Source organism: Pyxicephalus adspersus, chromosome 6 (assembly GCF_032062135.1).
Source record: "Pyxicephalus adspersus chromosome 6, UCB_Pads_2.0, whole genome shotgun sequence".
NCBI classification, from domain to species: domain Eukaryota; kingdom Metazoa; phylum Chordata; class Amphibia; order Anura; family Pyxicephalidae; genus Pyxicephalus; species Pyxicephalus adspersus.
The window spans coordinates 55,345,867-55,368,752 of NC_092863.1; the positions used below are offsets into that span (position 1 = coordinate 55,345,867).

Genomic DNA, 22,886 nt, shown 5'->3' on the forward strand with positions numbered 1-22,886 from the left:
ACTTTTCGTTTTATGGCCTTATATAATAAGTATGAATATATTTATGAACAATTGGGTTATTAGTTATATATGTCTATGTACTTTCTTTGCGTATGAAACCTTTTACAAGATGGGAATGTAATCGCTGAAATGTTTACTTGCCCCTTCTGTCACTATGACTTCAGATGAGCTTTATTCCGGCCAGTGTGGGCTCCAAAAACATGGCGGCTGCTGAAGCGAATGATTGGCCTCTAGTGTGTGAGGACCTATCAAAAGGCAGCCAGGGTAAAGCCGAGGCACGCAGTTTCTGTCCTAGTTGGGGGTGAGTTGGAGTTTGACGCTTTCTAGCATGGAAAAGTCTGATAAATAGAAGAAAGAGAACTGTGCGTGTAAATAAACAAGCACGGCATTTGAAGTTCGAGCGGACACAGAAAAAGTAACTTTTAAGGTCATAAACATTTTTACATAAATTAGTTGTAGATCTTAAAGAGATCTCTGTCATGTGAAGTGTGAATAATAAACACTGAGCATCTCCTAAATTGGAATGTCAGAGTAACACTCCCTACAGCCAATCAGATTTTGGATAATATATTTATGGCAGAGTAGTGGTTGAAAGGAAAGATCTGATTGGTTGGAACAAAGTCCTGAAAATAGTTTTACAAAGTTGATATATCCCTGATCATTAACATTCAATCCTTCCTCATTTAATGTCTAACTATAACTGAAACGTAACTGATCTTTTGCAAGTATTTTAGTAAAAAATGGTGGCTGGTGAGCGGTCAGTCCTAGCTTTTTATATGACTGGGAATATTCAGTGATACCCCCCCCCCCCCCCCATTTTCCTTATTCCTGGCTCTGGATCTGACCTGGGATGTTGGGGGCTCCCATCCAGCTCCCTGTGTTCCAGCACTGCATTCTCCTTAATAAAGAATGAATGTGGAAGTGGGATTGGTATTCCTGAGTTACATAAAACATTCACTTGATGTAACTCCCCAGCATCTAATAAAAACAAATATATTCATTTTGATAGAATAGTTTTTAGATATAAGACTTTTAAAAGTTACTTCTAGACCTCAAGGTAAATGTAAAAAGAAATAAATGCAGCTACATATGATATTATTTTAATTATATTATTATTATTATTATTAAACAGGATTTATGTAGCACCAAAATATTACGCAGCGCTGTACATTAAATAGGGGTTGCAAATGATGGACAGATACAGACAGTGATACAAAAGGAGAGGACCCTGCCCTGAAGAGCTTACAATCTTATTTAAGAACATTTTAGGTAAGTACATGTGTCTATAGAGGTCTGCAATAATGGGAACCTATTGATTGACTCTGGGTTCACTTTAGATCCAATGTGTTAGCTAATATGACAGCACATAACTTCTTTGTACAAATGATTTGGGTCCAGCTCACATCCTGCACAGATGTACTTTGGGCTGTGTACTGCTGTGCCGTGAGGAGAGGTGCATTGAGGTGCCATTCAGAATGCTTGGCAATCCAGTGTAATACACAGAAGACAGTAGGTCATTTTAGAGATTCTTTTTCCAGGCTTAACGCTGCAAAGTAGCTAAAGAACTCTAAAATTTTGCAAAATGTTGAAATTGGACATTTTTTTTTACTTTCCTGGTCCCTCGTTTCCCCATTTCCCATTCTGATAATATATTGCATTCATACCTTATTTTACTTCCAGGGACATGGAACTGGGTCTTTGTGTTCAATGCAAGTAAATCATGGCTGGTGGAAGGAATTACCAGGATGCTGTATATGTCTCATTACAACATGTTCCATAGGACTCCTCCCAAGAGCATTCAATCATGTTGTAATTGGTGGCATGGCTTTTATTATCAGAAAGCATTGATGGCCGGATGTCAGTCTAGAGCAGTGGTTGCCGACCTTTCTGACCTCATGGACCACTAAATTCACCAGACTCGGACCGTGCACGACGAGCAGTATGTCACTCAAAGGGCAAGAACCTTCCCCCAGAGTGCGGTCATGATGCCAGAACCCTCCCACACTCCCATTGCAGGCTCACACCTGCTTCCTAATTCCGGGGGGGGGGAGTAGCGCAGGGCTGTGGACGCAACAAAAGTTGTGCCCATATGGGGGACATGATCAGCCGGGGACCACCAAAATTTTCTCGCAGACCATGACTGCTGGTCTAGAGGTATTTGCATGCAGACTGTCCTAGGTGACATCTACATGTGATGCTGTAATTTCATGATTGAGAGGACTGAAATCCAATAAATGAAAGGGCTTTGTCAGTAACTGTTTACCTTAAGAGGAAAGATCTGGATGGTGCTGGATGTCTTTAAACCAAAAAAAATCAGCGCTATCTACAGCTTCTAATGCACACATTGAGAAATGACAGTGTGCAAAAAAAAAACAGACTAAGCACTTTTAGTACATAGGAAGATCCTTGTCCAAACCTGAAAGTAAAGCTGGGGTTTGCTTTAATGTCTCATTTGAAATCACTTATTACCAGTACTGAATGTGATTTACCAGCAAACAAAGTGACACCTGTACCAAATTTTCAGTATATATATACTATCACATTTAAAATATTATTATTCTCTGATTATCTTTTTTTCATGCCTAGGTACAATGTTTATAACCAGAGTCCTTCAGGCATCGTCTTTAAGTCCCTACAGAATCTCTTCAGCATGGAGACACTGCTTGTTGCAGCAGTGGAGTCCGGTAAGATGGGGACATGCATCTATACGTGGATATAAAGCAGTTATGTTTGACATGGGAGGCGTCCTCCTTCCTTCACCATACAAATTAGCTGAAGGTGAGAACAGCTTGTATTTTTACACATCTGCAAATGCTAAGAAACCAGGTGACTTATTATATTATTTCCCTTTCAGCTATGTATCCTCTCCAGACTAATGAGCAGTGATTCCTGGTTTCCATGGATCACTGTACTTTGTACAATGACCTTTGATGTAGCAAAGCGTATGTCTTTTAAAGGAACAATGACTGAGAATATCTTTTAAAGCCCAACTTCAGGAAAAAAACTTTTGTTTTAGTTTTGGGTAGAAGATGGAAGGGTTGGAACTTGAGTTGGACCCATAGCTGTCTAATGACCTAATTTGGGAGGTTTTTTCTCTCTCTTCTTGCACTGGTGACACAGGGGTGAAGAGCTTAAATCTTTAGGACATGAAGACAAAAAAAAAGTCTGATATGAGTTCTTAGTTGCTGTATCTGTCTTTTTATTTTCTGTTTGAGACCCCCCACAGCAATGGAGTAACACAATGAACAAAATCTAACAGATCAATCTAATTCATCCAGCTGTCGGCTGAAATTGATTACATACTGTACAGTTGCTTTTATAATTGGCTCTACAGTAGTTTCATATAACTTTATTATACCTTCCATTGATTTCTTCTCGTAATGATGATATTGATGCATTCAATACTGTCATTATATCTTTTACACAGAATGGGAAATTCGAAACAATGTTCCTAGAGGCACCATAAAACAAGCCTTTCTAACTGGGGGTGATGGTGGACCCTGGATGAAATACATGCGAGGGGAGTTATCTGCTCAAGCTTTTGTAGAAGAATTTGGACGTCTCTGTTCAACTATTGTGAGTTCCAAAAACTTTTAAAGCAATGTACTGTTTCTTGTCAGAAACCACCATACTTATGTTAAATTATCTGACAATATAAATTGTATTTTATAAGAGGTCCAAGCAGGTGTGATGGAAAATCTACACATGCAGCATGCATATATATATATTCAATATATATATATATATATATATATATATATATATATATATATATATATAAGCATTGATAAGATAAAACATTAAAACTACCTAACTAATATTGTGTAGGTCCTTCTGGTTCCACCAAAACAGCTCTTAACCATGACACGGACACCAAGATGAAAGCACAAGATCCTTTAAATTTCAGTTCCTCCAGAACTCCTCATAAAGAAATCATAAAGGAGGGAAGGTCAATGTAGTAGTTAATCTGCCTTCAACTAAAGCAGTGTCTTATAGTCAACCTGGTGTCACCTTTTTCTATGCTGTGTGAGGGAAAATGGTGAATCTTCCCTTTAACAACACAGACTGGAGCAGAACTGTTGGTCACTGATAATAATTACTGGTGAGTTATTTATGAGATACATAGTTTTGAAAACCATTAGCTTTTGCATACAGCATTGCTTGCCAAGTTTCCAGTTTTGAAACCATTTTCCTCCCCATGTCAATTGTCCTATGTGACATACCTAGGAAATAGTTGAGCTTGTATATTTATGATGCATATTGTTTATTGTTTTTGAGCTGTGACCTAATATTACATTGTTGTATCAATCAGCAGGTAACAATTTGACATATATGTATAAATATACCGGTTCCTTTAAGAATATATAGTTTACATTATGTTTCAGACAGGCGGCACAATTTCTGTGCACAGCTTCCTCACTGACCTTACCAGTAATGAGATGGCAAAACAGCACCCGACAATGACTGAAGCTATTCAGTGTATCCGAGCTGAGGGTCTCAAAACTGCTATTCTGAGCAACAATTTTTTTCTTCACAGTGGAGAAAGCTTTCTGCCCATTGATCGTTCAAACTTTGATGTGGTAAGTGAAGCTTTGTGAAACTAATGTGTGAAAACTGGAGCAAAAGTAATGTGTAGGTGTTTAATAGCGTCCAACCAATCTGAGCTTTGTACAAGAAAAAAGTTGAATTTTGATTTCCTTTTTATTGTGGTACCTATTCTTTTTGTTCCTTTTCGTTTTTGGTAAATATCATCCTTGCGGTCCACATTGTTACTAGGAACCCCTAAAAGCTTTCTATTTAATGACTAGAATTTCTTATCCAAAGTATTTTTTTCTGTACAGGCAAAATAATATTGGTGTCAGCCAGCAGTTTTCTTTTTCTTCACATCATTACTGAACTGTCAAAGTTGTTTGCTAACAGATTGGTTGTGACACCTCTTCCTCCTTTTAAATATTTAAGTTTATATATCCTTTTATATATTTAAGTTTATTTTCTGTTATGATTCGCATACATCCATATCGTGTCCAGCAATTTCTGCGAGTTTGATGCAATCTCTGGGGGAGCCATTTAACCTAACTGTGACCCCAAGCAAACACAGGGAGAAAATGCAAACTCCTTGTTGATCCCAGCTTACCCCAGCTATCCTTTCACTTTTATAGGACGAAAATAGATAAAATGAAAACTTACCAGCACTCCTATCACAAATCATCAACCCTATTATTGGACTGCTGATCCAGCTAGGTTAGGGAAAGTAAACACAAGCAACCTATAATATCCAACTGGTAGCTCAGATTTACTAGCAGTATATCACTAGCAGTATTTAGGTAATTTGAACTGGCCTTGTGTGATGATGAAGATCAAGAATTTGATTTCTATAATTCATATTTACTAATTTATTTTTCTTAATAAAGTTATAATCAGTTAAGCTTCTTCAGTACATTTCTATTGTAGGTGGTGGAATCCTGTTTGGAAGGGGTGTGTAAACCAGACCCTCGTATCTACCATCTGTGTGCCGAGCGGCTCAATGTTCAGCCTGCAGATGCCATCTTTCTGGATGACCTAGGGCAGAATCTAAAAGCTGCCGCTCAGTTGGGCTTTGCTACAATCAAGGTCAGTGGCTATCAGCATACACATATATATATATATTTTTTGTGTTTTTAAGTGTTAGATGTCCACTGTGCCTATCCTACCAAATCAATCAAATACATTAAAAGAAGTCTGTGCTAGGAGAATTACATAGGCTGCTATAGTTGACAAACTTCTAAGAATGTTATTTCTCATGTAGATTTTCCGCATTTAATGTTTAGGGGCTTTATAAAAATTGGACAAACAGGCTGTCAGTGATCAGTCTGATTGCCACTTTCCAGTTCTTTAGAAAGAAAGAGAAAGAAAATACTAATTGTGTCCTTTTGGGGAGGCTTTGATTCCTGTCCTGGAAACACAAAGGGACGTAAAAATGGAACTGTCAGAATGGAGGGGGAAGTACCTTTTGAGGGGTCCAGGTCTGTCCAGGTTGAAAGATTTTTTACTCTCTTACTGTTCTGGTGACAGATGAAAAATAAAGCCTGACAACCTAAAAATTAACTAATGTTGTGACTTAAGACACAATTTCTTTTTTAAAGTTTTATATTTTGTTAGGGATTGGTAACTCTCCAAACAATCATTTATCCAAAGCAGGCTTCTTACCTCTTTAACATAGGGGAACCATTGAAATAACCCCTACTGTAGTTACTATATCCACAGCTCACAGCAAATTTGCATGGTTATCATTGGGAAGAATGTTTGTTACATTGAAAGTCGCCCTTACAGATAGCCAAAAAGAATATTGGCATTTGTTAAACTGACCTGGGAGTTACAAAGTGTTTATTTCCCAAGAAATCCCTTGCAACCTTTGGAGGAACCCTATGTTTCCCCTGAACCCTGGAGAAACATTGCTCTAAAGGCCGTTTTACTGTTGTATGCCATGTGATTAAAACGTATAAAGAAATAAAGCTCTTATTAAGCTCAAACTGTCTTCAGCTTAGCAACACTTTTGTGTCATACAGGTGAACCATGTGAAAGAAGCACTTGAAGAATTAGAAAAATTCTTGAAGTTCCCATTGAAAGACTTTGTTCCAAGCACGCGTTCTGTCAGACCATCAATGGACTTTTCAAGGGATTCCTTGAAGAAGTATCTGGAAGATCTTTTTGGAGAAGTTCTGTCAGGTATATAAATGTCAGGGCAAAATGTAGAAATCCACAATGTGAGCCACCTTGCTTCCTGGAGCCTGTACAACTGTGCATGGTGTAAGGTAAGGCTGCAGTTCATCTTTGGAGAAGGGGGTCAGTCAAATGTTTTTACCAAACAATCTTCATTTATTTCCTTATGGCACAATGATTCCACTCACACACTCAATGCAACAAGACAGGAGAAACACCACACCAAGTAACAATGATAATTAGAAAAAATATGTGTTTGCATATAATTGTTAAATTGTGTTAAACTTTGTTCATCTTTTATTTTACCCAGACATCAGTTAGTGGTATTTCACATTTCACAATGCCAGCCTGAGAATTTAAAGTACCGGTAATTTATTTTATGTTACATATTGCAGGTTCACTACTCGTTCGTCAATTCACTCATGGACAGTCCAATCCTACTTACTATGTCAGGTTTAATGGAAAGCAGTTGGTGCTGAGGAAGAAACCTCCAGGAAAACTGCTGCCGGCAGCTCATGCCGTAGAGAGGGAATTTCGGTAGGTTTATATATCGCCTTACATAGGTAGATGCTGAGGTCAGAAATTTAGGCACTTCCTTGGTGCATTATTGTCACATATACTGACAAAATGGATAAGCAGGAGTTACCGTCTGTAAAACCTGTCAAACATAGGTCAAAATGATTAGCAGATCTATGGATATAGAAGGCTTAATTAGTGAACACTTTTCATAGCCCTGTTGTAGCCCTCCCCTTCCCACCACCAGTCTTTTGGTCAATAGTGACCTATAAGGGCCTTTATAGACAGGAGAGGGGGGGCAAGCTTCACTATTTTAGGAAATGCATACTGAATCTACTGATCCAATTTTTTTTGATAGTTATGAACCATTTGATTATTATAAAACTGAGTATATTTAAAATAATATCTAACCCAGAAATCAAGGTAAAATATGGTAAAAATGTATCTAAGTAACAGTCAATAGTCACATGATAGTTCCAAATAGCCACAGCGCTGCGTAATATGTTGGCACTATATAAATACTATATTTTATTAATGATGCACAATTAAATTGCAAATATTTTGTGACAGGTCTGCTTTTGTTGCACCTAGGTGAGGATCAGGATGTTTAGGGGTAATCCTGGTTTCTGCTAGACTGATCTGTTAGAATACACTAACTGACTGACTGACTGATTGTACAGGAAAATTGGCTCTCCCAGGGTAGTTAGTAGAGTTCCACTGTACAGGTAACAGCTTTACCTGCACCTTTACACCTATATTATGAGACAGCAGTATTTTATTCATCCTGGCTTGTTATGTTGAGAATAAATGGTCTACATTAATGTAACCGATTACAAGCATCTGATGCATGTTTTTTTAAAGTACATTAACCATTATAGACTGATTATATATTCTTTGTAGTGTTCTGAAAGCTCTGGGTGAAGCAGGTGTTCCTGTACCAAAAGTATTAGGCCTGTGTGAAGATTCAAGGTAGGTCAAAATATACATGTGGGTGTATTTTGTGGTTAAAAACCTTGATTTCTATGCTGTATAATATTACATTTCATTTAAATGGCAGCATCATTGGAACTCCATTTTACTTGATGGAATATTGCACTGGGCGCATTTTTAAAGACCCCACCTTGCCAGATCTAGATGCTAAAGAACGTCAAGCCATATATGCAGCAATGAATAAAGTCCTTTGCAAAATTCACAGTGTGGACATCAATGCAGCCGGACTGGAAGATTATGGCAAACAAGGTACACTCCTCTGTAATATTTGTAAAGTAGTCTTTGCTTATGTTCATATGATGTCTTTAGAATAAAAACATTAATAACCTCTGTATCATCCCTGGGTTTAATCATAGATAATAATTAGGCGGCTTCTAAAGGTTTTTTTTAATTGGGGATTCAGTGTTCTCCCCAGCCCCTTTTAGCTGGGTGTACGACCCGGCATTTTTCAGTGACCACCCGACAGTTTTTGGGTGGTTATTGACAACTTGGTTCACAATACAGGGGCTGCCACTCGCCTACAGCTTCTTCCCACCCAGCCTAAAAAAAATTCTGGGGAGAATTTTGGGGATTGTTAACAAATTTTTTAGCTTTCAGGGATTCCATGCAGTGTTTCTGGATAAAAGGTCATGTAGTGGTTTTCATTCTTTGTTTTTTACTATTCAGAGCTCACTGAACCTACGTTTTGTTTATAGGTGCATATGTTCAACGACAAACTCAGACATGGACAAAGCAGTACAGAGCTAGCGAGACTCACCAAATACCTTCCATGGAGCGACTTATTGAATGGCTTCCATTGCATCTACCTGCAGATCAGAAGACTACAGTAGTACATGGAGACTTTAGGTAATTATTGGAAAGACTGGTGAATATCATTTTGGTGCTGTTTGTCAGGAAAGCCCTAAAAACTAGCAATGTTAACAGTGTGATTTTGAGCTTTGACAATTATTTGCTTAACAAGGTCACAGGTACAGAATCCAGTGAGGGGTTGTTGTAGAGCTTAGTCACTACATGTTAGGAATGTTTTATTAATTTTAATGTCTATAACTTAGCTATGTATTTTACTTTAAATCTCATAATTGTTTCTAAGCTCATTTACTTGTTTGTTAGAAGTGTGTAAATATTCAAATATCTAAAGTCTGGCCAGGGTCTTCCTTCAGTGTAGTAAAAATGTCAGGGTCATTATCCTGGCTATGCTGTCTGGATCACAAGGCTGAGCAAATGAACAAAATTGTTGGCAGGTAATTAAGGTTTTCTTTTTTTAGGTTGGATAATTTAATATTTCACCCAGAAAAAGTGGAAGTCCTTGGAGTTTTGGATTGGGAATTGTCCACACTTGGAGATCCTTTGTCAGACGTAGCTTATAATTGTATGGTTTATTATCTTCCACCCAATCTTCCTATTCAGAAAGGTATGGAATTTTATCTTTTGCAGTTTATCAAAGATTGGCAACAAGACATGTAATCCCCACCCATCTCCACCACACGTGTGTCATTTGATCATCACCATGGATGCTTAATTCTGATGTAGATTAAGATGTTTGCAGATGAGGAGTAATTTTTTTGTTTATGATGTTACTGAATATTGAAAGATTTACATTCAGAAAATCCATTATTATGTTTTCTTCAACAAGTACATACTGATTGCATAGTAGCCAACAGAGTTGGCCCTATGTGTTAACTAGGGAGAGCAGATAATAAATAATCTACCTACCATCTTTCACATATATAATATGTATCCAATAAGGCAGGCCACTGCACAAACATAGTTGGTGGTTCTACATGATATTGTTCCGTCAGATGTGTATTGTCTCCTAAGCAGTAACAGTAACTAATCTCTTATATAAAACACAATATTTTGTGTCTTTGTTCATTTTGCCAGCTCTGCTGAAAGCAGAATTGCCAATCATTATAGTAAAGCAAAAATCGAAAATGATTGACATATAATATTACAGTCACCTTCCCTGGTTAGCTGCATAGTTGCAAAAATTTTATTTCTTCTCAATTATCTACACTGTTTTTGGACAGATTATCTTTAAATGCCCCAATACTGATTAACAGATTCAAATGTCCGTGTGTTCATTGTGTTTGCAAGGTAAAGGTGAAGGTGTTGAAAGTAAAACAGAAATGTGCATATTCATGCTGCAATTATACTCCAGATCAATTGTTATAGAGTAAATGAATATGACCACCTGCACATTTTAAACATGTTTTCATTTACTGGAATGTTGCACTATGTTTACAAAATTAGTGTTATCAGTAATTAGAAGTAACGTACATAGTAAGTAAATAGCATTTACTTACTTATAATGTTATATCTGTGGGTTTAATATTTGAAAATGTGTATTTGGTATTTTTTCCTAGGGCTCCAAAATTATAATTTGTCAGAGATGGGCATTCCCACTGCAGAGGAATACTTTGAACAGTACTGTGAAAATATGGGTATTCCCAAGGTGGAGAACTGGAACTTCTATATGGCATTTGCATTTTTCAGAATTGCAGCAATCCTGCAAGGTGTATACAAGCGCTCCCTTACAGGTAAGGCAGATACTGACCCTGAATACTTTAGAGATGTCAGGATTTCTCAGAGCATACTGCTAGTATGAAAATCTTTTTATTAGTTTCCCACAATCCCTTCAGTTTATGGACTATAAGGAGATAACTAAAAGGTTAGGAGATAACTAAAAAACCTGAAATTCTGCAGCTAATATTCCTACTGTCACTCATCAGGTGAGTGAATGCTGCAGGTTTGTGGAAAAAGCTTGCATCTAGGGCCCTGGTGCCCAAACTGTGGCCTTTTTATTGTGCGTGTGTACTTAGAAAAATACAGATAGGTGGGTATTGCAGAAAGGGACAGGCAATGTGCCTTCTTCAATACCTTGTTTTTACCTGCCTGATCACCCCTAGCTCTCAAATTGTGCAGAGCTAAAGCTTTGCTTTGATTTTCTTAGTTTATGCTACATATCAATTCCTTATCCTTAATATACTAATTATGTATTTTGTATATGTTAATTAAAAACATATAGCATTTAAGACAGGTTAGTGATTGGTCTCTGGTCTCTGCACAGTTATTTTGCAACCATATAAAGGGGGTGTCTGCTCCTTACAGGACATATTTCCACTTTGCTATGCTTACAAGGCAGCTTGCTCCAAGTGAAGGAGTGAGAGTCATCTTGCAACTTGTTTTCACACTAGTGAAACTACTCACTTGGCTTTTAACATATTTTAAGATTTTTTTTTTCAATTTAAATGTATTAGGAGTCAAGGTCAGCACACAGGAACTGTTTTCAACTCCACTACCCTGGAACCTTTGCAATTAACCTACATTTTTGTATTTGATATTTAGATTTCAAAATTTGCATTTACTTGCAGGAATTTGCATTTACTAAGGATTTGTATTTACTAAGGTACTTTGTACCCATGGATTTTTTTCAATGACCTCTTAACTTGAATATTTAAAGAGATTCTGTCACCAGAGTTGACAGAGAAAGCTTATTCTTAAGCTTTGAGAAAGTTCATTCTAAATCTTAATACAACATACAAATTGCCCGTTTTCTTTTTAAATGGTGGCACTTTGTAAGTTACAAGCACTTTTCCTATGAATTCGACCGGTCGGATTCCATTTTGTGCCTGTCACAGCTGCTGCTCCCATCTCCTTCTGATTCTGTGATATTTTCTGATGTTTTTATTGGGCTTTCCACACCCTTAGACCTTTTCCTTTATGTAATATGGAAACTAAGCAATATTACAAAGATGAAGGTATTTGTCTCAGCAATGTCAAAGAAATCTGCAGATCTCCTACACAATTAAAGCTTGCTCAGATGTCTAGTAAACAAAGACTGTCATCAGAATGCAGATTTCACCTACCCTGATACCAGGCTTTATTTATTTGTTTGTTTTTTGCTGCCAATCTCACCCGCTGCATTTTGGCTCTGCCTATCATCTTCAGTGTGGCATTGCATGATAGGGCAGGGTGGAGAGCCCAATACAAATATCATCATGAAGAGGAAACGGAATACTTCTAACAGCTGTAAATTGTTAGTATTAGAAATGTACTTTTTCAAAGTTTTAAAATTAAATGTAAGGTCTTGTAAAAGGGGTCTTTAAATTTAGAATGTAGTTTTGTAGTTTGACCCCCTGTTGTTTACTTCCTTGGTACATAGTCCTGGGTGAGTAGCCATGACAATATTCCATGGTTTGTTGTAATATAAGTAATATAGCTTATCACATCCTAATTTATTTATTGTGTACCTAAACCCAAAAAGAAAACTATTATATATTGCAGTTTACCAGTCCTTAAATCTGGTAGCTTTAAGTAGCACACTCTGTATTCTATGGTGACAACATTCACTCACTGTTAAGTAGAAGGAGCCTAGGATTCTTATGGTGGCATTTTTCACTCCAGTGAATACATAGGAAAATCGTTATAACATAATATTTGTAGGCTTAACATTTCTTCTTTTTTATGTCTATTTTTTGGACCAGTGTCATTAAAAAATACGAGCTTGTTTCAGGGTTATAGTGGAGCAAGATGTTCTTGGACGGTTAAGGGGTTCCATGACAAAGGACCAAATTATATTTTAAAATCCTTTTTAGGGACACCCAGTTATCAGGCACTTTGTTTGTGAGATGATATAATTCTTTGTGTAATACATACAACTTTAAAACATATCCCTTTCCAAGTTACTACAAATTAGGGAAAAATAGGAACCTAATTGTTTTACTAGGCCATGAAATACAATGCAAGCGTTATGCGGATTTAGGAATAAAATAGAAGATGTTTATTATCTGTAAAAGTGAATAACCTGTGAACTCCTTTTCCATATTTTGTAGGACAGGCTAGTTCTGCAAATGCAGCTGCCACTGGAAAGTTAACAGAATTCATGGCCAACATAGCTTGGGATTTTGCTACTAAAGAGGGGTTCAGAATTTTCAAATCTCAGCCTGGATCTACTTTTACAAATCCTCCAACAAGGACTTACACTACTTGGAGTGCGCAATCCAGCCATAGATTTTCTGAAAAGACAAAATCTACATCTTCCCGAGCCTCTCATCAGTGTGTGCAGAGTGGTCACTTGGTCATCTCCCCCGATGGACTTTCTAGCAAGACTAAAGACCTGTACAGTAAATTAAAGGGGTTTATTGAAACTCATATTTATCCTGCTGAGCAAGAACTAAGAAATTACCAGTTTTCAGAAAAAAGATGGACGCCCCATCCTTTGACTGAAGAACTTAAGGTGAAAAAAAATCAAATAAAATATGACATTATAGTTGGAGATATTGTACATGTATGACTGCTGCAGCCATATAGGTAGAGCAAAACATTGAAGGGATTTGTGTACCTGCTCTTTGTTCTGTACATATTACTATTTATAAATGCTGGTTACATGTGCAGAGACAGAAGAACCTCACTTTTTATAAATTCATGTCTTTTTCTAGAAGTTGTGTGCAAAACGGTGATGGTTCATAGCAGTTAGTTCCAGACAGGGTTTGTAAATGTTCTTGGTATACCTTGTACAGATAAAATACAGATATAATGTTTTCTAACTCTTTATCTAACCCAGGAATAAAATATGTTTGTAAATAGAATCTGTATTTTCCTTCAGAAGAAGGCAGATAATAGGCCAAAATGCTAAGCCAATCAGGCTTTAGAACATAGCAAAGTGCATGAACAGCTGGCTCATGGGAGAGGAAGTCAAAGGGCTTAATCTGGCAGTGTGGTCTTTAATCACAATCTAGGAAGTCCTTCCATCAAGATGTATTGCTTTGAATGGGGGGCTTTAAAATTAGGTCAGAATCCGGATGTGTACCGTCTAACATGGATGACTAATATAAAAACCTTACCAACAGAATTACAAATGTTTAATAAGGTGTGTCACAGTTAAGTAAATGTAGCTATAAATCTGGCTGATATTGATAAATTTTCAGGTAAAAAAGTTACTAAAATTTCTGCATGTATTTTATGGCATTATCATATGCATCAAAGCAGGGTTGGACTGGAACACAAGTTGTAATTTTATATCAGTGTGGTTTATGTATAAAAACACGATGCTTAATTGTTTTAATTTGTCAGACAAAGCTTTACATAGCTTTTCTTTTACTATAACTTTAAATGGTGTTAACATTTGTCTGATAGGAAAAAGCAAAATCACAGGGATTGTGGAATCTTTTTCTGCCTCTTGAGAGTGACCCAGAGGCTAAATACGGTGCCAAGTTAACAAACATGGAATATGCTCATCTCTGTGAATTAATGGGAACATCTCTGTATGCCCCTGAGGTAAGTGCATATATTAATGTTCAATAACATCAGTATGTTTCATTGTTTAGGTATCCTATATTTGACAGATACGCTCCAATTCAAAAATCCCTCCAAAAATGTATATTTTATTGTTTTTAAAATTAAAATGTTTTTAGTATCTGTGGAATTATTCCTCATTTTTTTAGCAATAGCTTTCTTTACAATAAAGGTTTGTGAATCTATTGTTTCCTAAATCTTTGGCTTACAATTAGCCATAGTATTGTCATGCTCCGTCAGTTCCGTCAGTTGCCTCCAATAAACACACTAAAGGAGTTTACATGATAGGCTGCTAGTGATGACATAAGAGAGAATATAAAGCCACAATGATGAAGGATTTTAGCTTAATCGAGCCTTTGGTTTTTAAATGAAAATTATACCTACTACCATATCTTTTCTACAATTATTAGTAACTAATTCACAAAGGTAAATAATAAAAATATCTGTTTTTGTGTTTTATTTATAAAAGTTTTTACTAATAGTGTTATAATCTGCTTTTTAGATCTTCAATTGTTCAGCCCCAGACACAGGAAATATGGAAGTTCTGGTTCGTTATGGAACAGAGGAGCAGAAGGAAAGATGGTTAAAGCCATTATTGGAAGGAGAGATCAGGTCTTGTTTTGCAATGACTGAACCAAAGGTAAAATTATGTTTTAATCTGATATTTTGGCTTCTACATGCATTCTTTACATGTACCAAGAACATTAAAAAAATCTCTGCACAGACTGTGGAAAACTTGTAGTAGTCGTGGTTGCAGGATAAAACATTAAATTCACACCATCAAGCTCTTTTTCAGAGAATACATTTCATAGAGAGTGAAGAACTGTGCCTTGTTCTATTTAATAAACTAGGAAAAAATGTATTCACAATTGAGTTGTGTGATGAATAATTTATGTTCTGCTCCTTATTAAACAGCTACGACCACAATCTGGCCACAGCATCACATAGCACTTGTTTTATAGGTCACTCAGGGAGGCACCATCCTCTTCCTAAGTATTACTGTACAAACAATAGTAAATTGCTTTTAGGGGTACTTTTGACAATAATGTTATTTTTGTTTTGTATTCTTTTTTTTTGTATTGTTATCTGAATAATACTCTTGGGACCCAAGTGTCCGGTCACTACAGCATGGTGCTCAGTTTCTATAGCTGGTTTACCTGCTTATCCTGTGGTACGGATGTCTTCCAGTGGTATGCTTGTCTTCCAGCAAAATAAAACTGGGTTAGTACCTGGTCATAGTGGATGGGTGTGAGAGAGCCTTTTGACTAATCAGTGTACTAAGGTATTTGTCAACAGTTTCGCATCTGATAAACTTCTAGATTTACAGGTGCCAAATGTAAACCTGTAGGTACTTAGTGTTGTGTATTATATTGATTTTGTTGTGTCCTGTAAGATTATCCACATGTGTATCTGGTATAGTGCCATTGTTTTGTTTTGTTTTCTCATCTCTATATATTCCGTAATAGGTTGCATCATCTGATGCCACTAACATTGAATCATCAATAACAGAAGATGGAAACTCATACATTATTAATGGCCAAAAGTGGTGGACATCAGGTATGTATTAAAATGAAACAAAAATACCTGTGCATGTTTTCACTGTGCCAATTTCCCTATTTGTGAAATATTTCCCCTGCTCCTAAAATAGTTTCTACAGTGTTAAAAATATTTACAACTAATGCTCTGTTCATGTCTTTTAAATATCATTCTGTCCAGCATCATCTTGGCTGTGCAGCCTAGTGGATTTACAGTATACATATCACAACAGTGGCAGAATATCAAACCCTTTTGCATTTAATACCGTTCATATATGTGTATAACTGTGTATTTAATGCTAATCTCCTGGCAAAGTAAATACCAACCACCACTCCTTTTAACTTACTGCTGGCATGGATAATAAAACCCAATTTACACTACCTAAAGCACCTTCTCTTTTGTGTTTCAAAGCAGGGTCCTTCTATTGAATGTCAATATCAGACAGACAGTGAAGTGCAAACCCTAATAAGGACCTTGCTTAAAAACACTGGTCCTTTTTGATCAGCATTCAGAAGAGGAATATAATCAGTAATAGAGAACAGATAGAGACTGGAAGCTAATAAAGCGGTGGAACATTTATAGACATGCAGGATGGGTTAGAGGGCGTGGGAGAAAAATCTGATTGGAAAATACATTTTGTTCATAGACAAATTTTAACTAATTGCCTGCAGTTCAGCGTTAGCTTTTTCTGTGTCAATAGCCCAAACCATCTATACATATGACATTTTCTGAATTTACTCTGTCAGTTTTTGAAAAATACTAAAGCAAGGCATGGACATGTAATTAGTATTTTTAAAAGAGGGCAGCAGTGGCATTTCATGTCTTTCTGTTAGAACATAATATATTTAAGAAGTATTAAAAGTATTACAAGGTGTACTCATTATTCATGATATACACCTTGTACTGTATGTCTGTATTGTAATGTACATATTGGTTATACTGATATTTCTTTTAAAGGGGCGTTGGATCCACGCTGTAAGATCTGTGTTTTTATGGGGAAGACTGATCCAGGTGCCCCTCGTCATAAGCAGCAGTCAATGATCCTGGTACCCATGGACACTCCTGGAGTCACCATTCTGAGACCCCTCACTGTTTATGGATTAGATGATGCCCCAGGTATACATGTAGTGACAGTATGTATATATGGTTAATTGCAATTTAGGTGCGCCTGGTGCTATTCAAAATGAGATGAGCGAGAAGTGTACTAAAAAAAATTCCCGCAATACTACAGCATACATATGTGAATGGGCCCTAAATGTTGTGCCCTGCTGTACTGACTTGGTTTTTGGCTATTTCTGTCTCACAGCTGGACATGGAGAATTGAGATTTGACAATGTACGTGTCCCTAAGGAAAACATACTTCTTGGTAGAGGCAGAGGATTTGAGATTGCACAGGGTAGGCTTGGTCCAGGAAGAATACATCACTGCATGAGGCTTATTGGAAATGCAGAAAGATGTCTGACTCTCATGAAAGAAAGGGTGAGTTTCTTAGTCTTTCTCTTTAGTTTAAGAGAAGCCAATATGTTGTATGATTCCAGACTGGTTGAACCTGTTGCTGAACTGTTATGACGCTTGATTTTAAATAAACCTGTCACAATCCTGTCCTGTCGCAAAGAAGTGTTTCCAACTCCCTTTCCTTTGTGATTCTCTTTGGACTTTTAAAAACTAAGCAAACCTATAATTGTGTTGAAAAAGAGAACTACTACTGTTTCCCGTTTCAGTTTGTGAATTTTGTTTCCTAGGTAAAATCCAGAGTTGCTTTTGGCAAACCTCTAGCTGAACAGGGAACAATTCTTGCAGACATTGCAAAATCCAGAGCAGAAATTGAACAGGCAAGGCTGCTGGTACTAAAAGCTGCATTACTTATGGACACTGTGGGCACTAAGGTAACATGTTACTACTGCTTTTATCGAAGATTTCTTTTTCTATTTTGTGTTTGACTTATGTGTTTACTACTGTATATCACTTGCTTTTGTTAAATGTTATTGTTTGTTACTTTCAACAGAGGAAGTAGCTGAACAGGAAAAGCCTGTGTCTTCAAAGCTACTTTGGGGCTTCAATCAAGTTTACACATTCCTGCAATGACTTTGTGTTAGATGTTAAAGTTGGTTTTTGGTTGCATGTCTATTAATCAGCCAGGCCACATACAAATACTTACTGCCATAATTTGTTGTGTTCCTGTTTTCTTCTGTTTCGTTCTTATGTATGATACAACATGGAATGTATAACTGTAAAGTTTTGCTGTTTTTTTTTATTATTTCAGCTGTTTTCAGATATCTTCATTTCTTCTTTTCTTTTTGTCTAGGGAGCAGCTTTGGAAATTGCCTTGATCAAAATGATTGCACCATCTATGGCACAAAATGTAGTGGATCGAGCAATTCAGGTAAAATCTGTCTATCCATTTGTATGTAGTTCATGTATCTCTGTTCAGTTAGAATGATTAGTCAGTCCTACATGAATTGTGCACCTTTTCTCCTAATTCCCACAATAGCTCACCTCCTACTTACTGTGGCTACAAGTCCTACCTCCTGTTGTAGAGACATAGTGCCTGATTTCCTAAAGCTCCCCAAGGCTGGAGAAGATGCACTTTCATCAGTGAAGCTGGGTGATCCAGCAAACCTGGCATGGATCTGGTCCAGGACTGAAAACCTTTACTAAGAAATATCAAATGACTTTTAAGAAATCCATTCCAGGTTTGCTGGATCACCCAGCTTCACAGATGAACGTGTATCCTCTCCAGTCTGGGAGAGGTTTAATAAATCAGGCCCATAATTTTCATTGTAATGCGATGATGTTGGGAGTTGTAGTTTGGCATCTACTGTTCTTCCTACTTTGGATGTCACATGCTCACATCTGATTGACCCCTCACTGGCTGAATTCCTCTATGTCCTCTCACTTTCAAAGACAAGAAAAGCTACTGTAGGATATTAAAACACAGTGAACAACTGAAAGTGCAAGGATTAAAGCTGCCTATATACTAAATCATGTTTAGAGATCTGCATCTAAATGCCAGCATTAGATGGGGCAAAAGTTCAGTGTTCAAGGGCGGTTGTAATAGACTAAAAAAAAAAGGTAATAAAATGACTACTACAATAATTATTCCTTTCTCCTTGTTTAGCTTTGAAATATTAAAAACATTGTGGATTTGATGAACTATTTTTATTTATACATCTTATTTATTTGTTTCTTAGGCCTTTGGTGCTGCAGGTCTCAGCAATGATTTCCCTCTTGCTCAGTTCCATGCTTGGGCACGGGCATTACGGCTGGCGGATGGGCCTGATGAAGTTCACCGATTGAGTGTAGCTAAAATAGAACTGAAACATTAAAATGTAATTTATTTTCTTGTGTCCTGTTTAGATCGGTACATGTGGGTTTACTTCAAGCTGTGATTGGTGAATTTACCACAATGATCTAAACATCCAATAACTAAAAGAGGAAAATGTTCTTATTTTAAGCACAAATGGTTGGTGTACACGGATGTTGTTGTGTTGTTGGAGTTTTGTTTAAATAGCACTTTCAATAAGATTACTATACAGTCAGAAGCATTTGTTATGTGTAAATATTGACTTGTGAGGAGGAACAAAGCATTCACTAATCTCAAAATGAGCTTACAGGACTATTATGGTAGAATATAGTATATTCTGATTACTGTATGTCGTGGTAGTATTTAGTATATTCCTATTACAGTGATTGTAATAAAGGTGAAATACCTGCATAAAATGGAAGGAAAATTTGCCTTTTTAATTCCTTTGTCAACACAATACCCATAGATGTAATTGTGTACTGTGGAATAATTGCACCCTTGGCTTCAGAAGCGGGTATTGCCCTGAATTGCAAAAATTACTATTTGTAGGGATTTTCCATACCTGCCCACCAGTGTCTGATATTAATTACATAAAATTGTTGATTACTAATACATGCAAAATCCCCTCAGATGTTTTGTTGGTTTTCTTCATAAAGTATTTTCAAATCCTTCCACAATATTTCATGTGGATTCAAATCAAAATCTTTTTCAAATTCAAATCTTTGACAGGTCCAGTTAGCAACTCTCCGTTTTTCGGGGGATGTCCTTAATGGATTTTTTTTTTACAGTGATTCAGATCATTGCCTAAAAAGATCAGTTCACTGCTTTAACTATAACTTTCAAACACTTGGCCTCATAATGTCATCATGCACATTTTTATATGATGAAGCACTTATAATTGACTTGAAAGCTGCCCAAAACCTAAAACAGCAAAGCAACCCCAAACCAAATCATTTCTACCACCATGCTGCATAGTCAAACAACTTAGCCTTTGATTTATGAATCTACATCCCATTGAAAAAAAATAATAATTTTGCTCCAAAAAAACCTTTTGCACAGCAAATGTTTTTTTTTTTTTTTGCTAACCACCTTTCATGCAGGTTAAATCAGGGCTTTTTGACACTAACTGTTGCCCATGTTTACTGCAGATCCTGTGATGACATTTTAGGTTACTCTAAGCATAAAATGGTCAGCTATCTGCTCTGTCTGATTGTTTGTGCTGTGATAAATTAGCAGTTGTTTGAAATCAGTGCTACGTTTCGATTATTTCCTTACACTGTAATTGTTCATAATATTATGGTGATCTTTTTAAATCCCTGGTAAGAGTTCGTCATCCACAACCTTCATTCTGGCCCTTTTAGAGAGCTCTTTTGATCATCATGTTGACACTACATACATCAGTAGCAAAGAAAACATCAGACTCTGGAGGTTAAAATAAGACAGTAACCACCTACATACTCACAAACAGGTCACAACTATCTATTGGTATCCATTCTGGAATAGCTAATTTCATGGGTTTAAAGTGGTGGTAAATGTAATCACGTGCCTGCTTTTCTCATGTGACAAATCTGCAATTTAATTTATTTAGATTAGGCAAATGACTATACCAAGTCAAGTTGTTTGTGTCATTGTTTTAGTATATTACACACGTTTCCTTGCACACTTACTAGACATCAGTAAACCAAATTACACATGTATGTAAATGTGCACCTTGCTTTAAAAAGCCAGTTATAAATGGTTGTATTTTGGATATTGTGCAAGTATATTATCTAGGTCTGAAGATCTAATATTTGCTTTTTCAAATGGGCTGTACTTGCATGAATGTCTATTTGTATTCTGGCCTTACATGTATTTTTTATTGCACCAGTCTATCCTTTGATATGATGAATATCATTACAGGCATTAACCACATTCACATCAGAACACAATATTTTCAGATCATTGGTGTTTTAGCAGATCTCAGGGAGTTTGTGTGTACTATAATAAAGAGGCCTTATTACCTTCCAAAAAACGACAATCTTCTGCAATAATTAATATGTTGAAATAAGTATTGCATAAAATCGTTTTTCCCTTGTGGTCTTTATGTACATGTCTGTCCTTTCTCTCTGGCCTTACTTTCAAAGGGAATTAGACTTTGCACTTCTGGCAGCCAGTTTATTAAATTAAACAGAAGAATGGAAATCTTGGGGTCAGGTTTTTGCAATTGTGTTTTAGTTAGGTGAAGTGTAAATATTAAAAGATAAATGATATATTTTGTAGGCACATTTTTAATCTGGGTTTTTATATGTTCTTGTAATGTGGATCTGGGTTCTGTTTTATATCTATTTTATATAATTTGATCATTTAAAATCAAGTATGGGCAGCACAGCTCAGAGGTTAGCACTCTGTCCTTTGCAGCGCAAGGTCCCAGGTTCATAATCTGCATGGAGTTTGCAGGTTCTTCCTGTGTTTGCTTGGGTTTCCTTCGGGTATTCCGTTTTCCTTCCACATCCCAAAAACATGCAGTTAGGTTAATAGGCTTCCCCCAAAATTGACCTTAGACTGTATTAAAGACATATGACTATGGTAGGGACATTAGATTGTGAGCCCCTTTGAGGGACATCTAGTAACGTGACTATGGACATTGTACAGCGCTGCAAAAATATGATGGTGCTTTATAAATTCTGTGTAATAATAAAAAATCAGGTAATCTGAAATGAATGCATGTTAGAATAAACACTGGGAAACACCCAGATACATAATATAGTCTGATTGTATTTTCTGATTAATCTGAAGCTTTGCACTGGGAGTGAAGGTGTGCCTGACATGTGATATTAAAGTTGACCTGACTTTACCTGTTTTAAATAATAAATTACTGCAATCGTTTATGTTTTTTTACTTGCCTGTTGACTTTATTTAACCATGGGACCTAAGATGTATCCTGAACATATCCTGATGTACCCATGCATATGTGGGCTTTGTAAAGACTTTGGTATGGGTATGCAAAACGCATCTGATGTGAACAAATGCCCATCCACACAAAATGATATTGTTGAGTCAGAGAGAGACTTTACTACCAATGTTCATGTTTATTGCTATAGCCACCATCCTGTTATAGCAGTAGTAGTGTGTCCAGATATCACCGTATCAGTCTATACGCACCAGAGTTTGGCCACACTGTTCAGGGTGCTTCATAATTTATCAAACTTGGTCAGACTCACTTTCTTGACACTCACTTGCTTGTATTAGGATGTTCGCAATGCAAGGATCGGTTGCTACCCATTTATGTCAGCAAAAACCACCAATGTGGTACAGCAGGAAGTTTGGGGGCATTATAGGGGAAAATAGTTAAGAAGCATGTGATGGTCTAATAGACAAGTGAAAAAAGTACAACATTTTAATGGATAGGTGCAGGATGGGAAAATCCAGAAAAAATGGTATCAGTCATGTCACACTGTGAAAATCACAGAAGCTGCATTTTAGGTAAGTTACAATACAAAGACATGATAGGGGAGTGTTCAGGGCCTAAAGGGGATAAGTGCACTGATCCCTCAAAAAGGAGCCTGAA

At 36.7% G+C, this 22,886-nt stretch overlaps 1 protein-coding gene across 2 annotated transcripts; it reads left to right on the forward strand.

The window, feature by feature from the left end:
- The first annotated feature begins 213 nt into the window (after nt 1-213).
- On the forward strand, nt 214-22,204 carry ACAD10 (acyl-CoA dehydrogenase family member 10). Of its 2 annotated transcripts, XM_072415869.1 has the most exons (22): nt 261-301; nt 1,133-1,269; nt 2,587-2,778; nt 3,428-3,576; nt 4,386-4,580; nt 5,452-5,610; nt 6,546-6,705; nt 7,095-7,236; nt 8,116-8,184; nt 8,273-8,454; nt 8,901-9,051; nt 9,471-9,616; nt 10,569-10,742; nt 13,038-13,441; nt 14,341-14,481; nt 15,002-15,139; nt 15,966-16,056; nt 16,993-17,151; nt 17,342-17,514; nt 17,778-17,921; nt 18,341-18,418; nt 19,227-22,204. In XM_072415869.1, exons 3-22 carry the CDS (start codon nt 2,592-2,594, stop codon nt 19,359-19,361), a joined length of 3,177 nt encoding a protein of 1,058 aa, XP_072271970.1. In that variant the 5' UTR covers nt 261-301; nt 1,133-1,269; nt 2,587-2,591; the 3' UTR covers nt 19,362-22,204. The 2 variants fall into 2 exon arrangements, with proteins under 2 accessions (XP_072271969.1, XP_072271970.1); XM_072415868.1 differs by lacking the exon at nt 1,133-1,269 and having other exon boundaries at nt 214-301.
- The last annotated feature ends 682 nt before the right edge of the window (nt 22,205-22,886 follow it).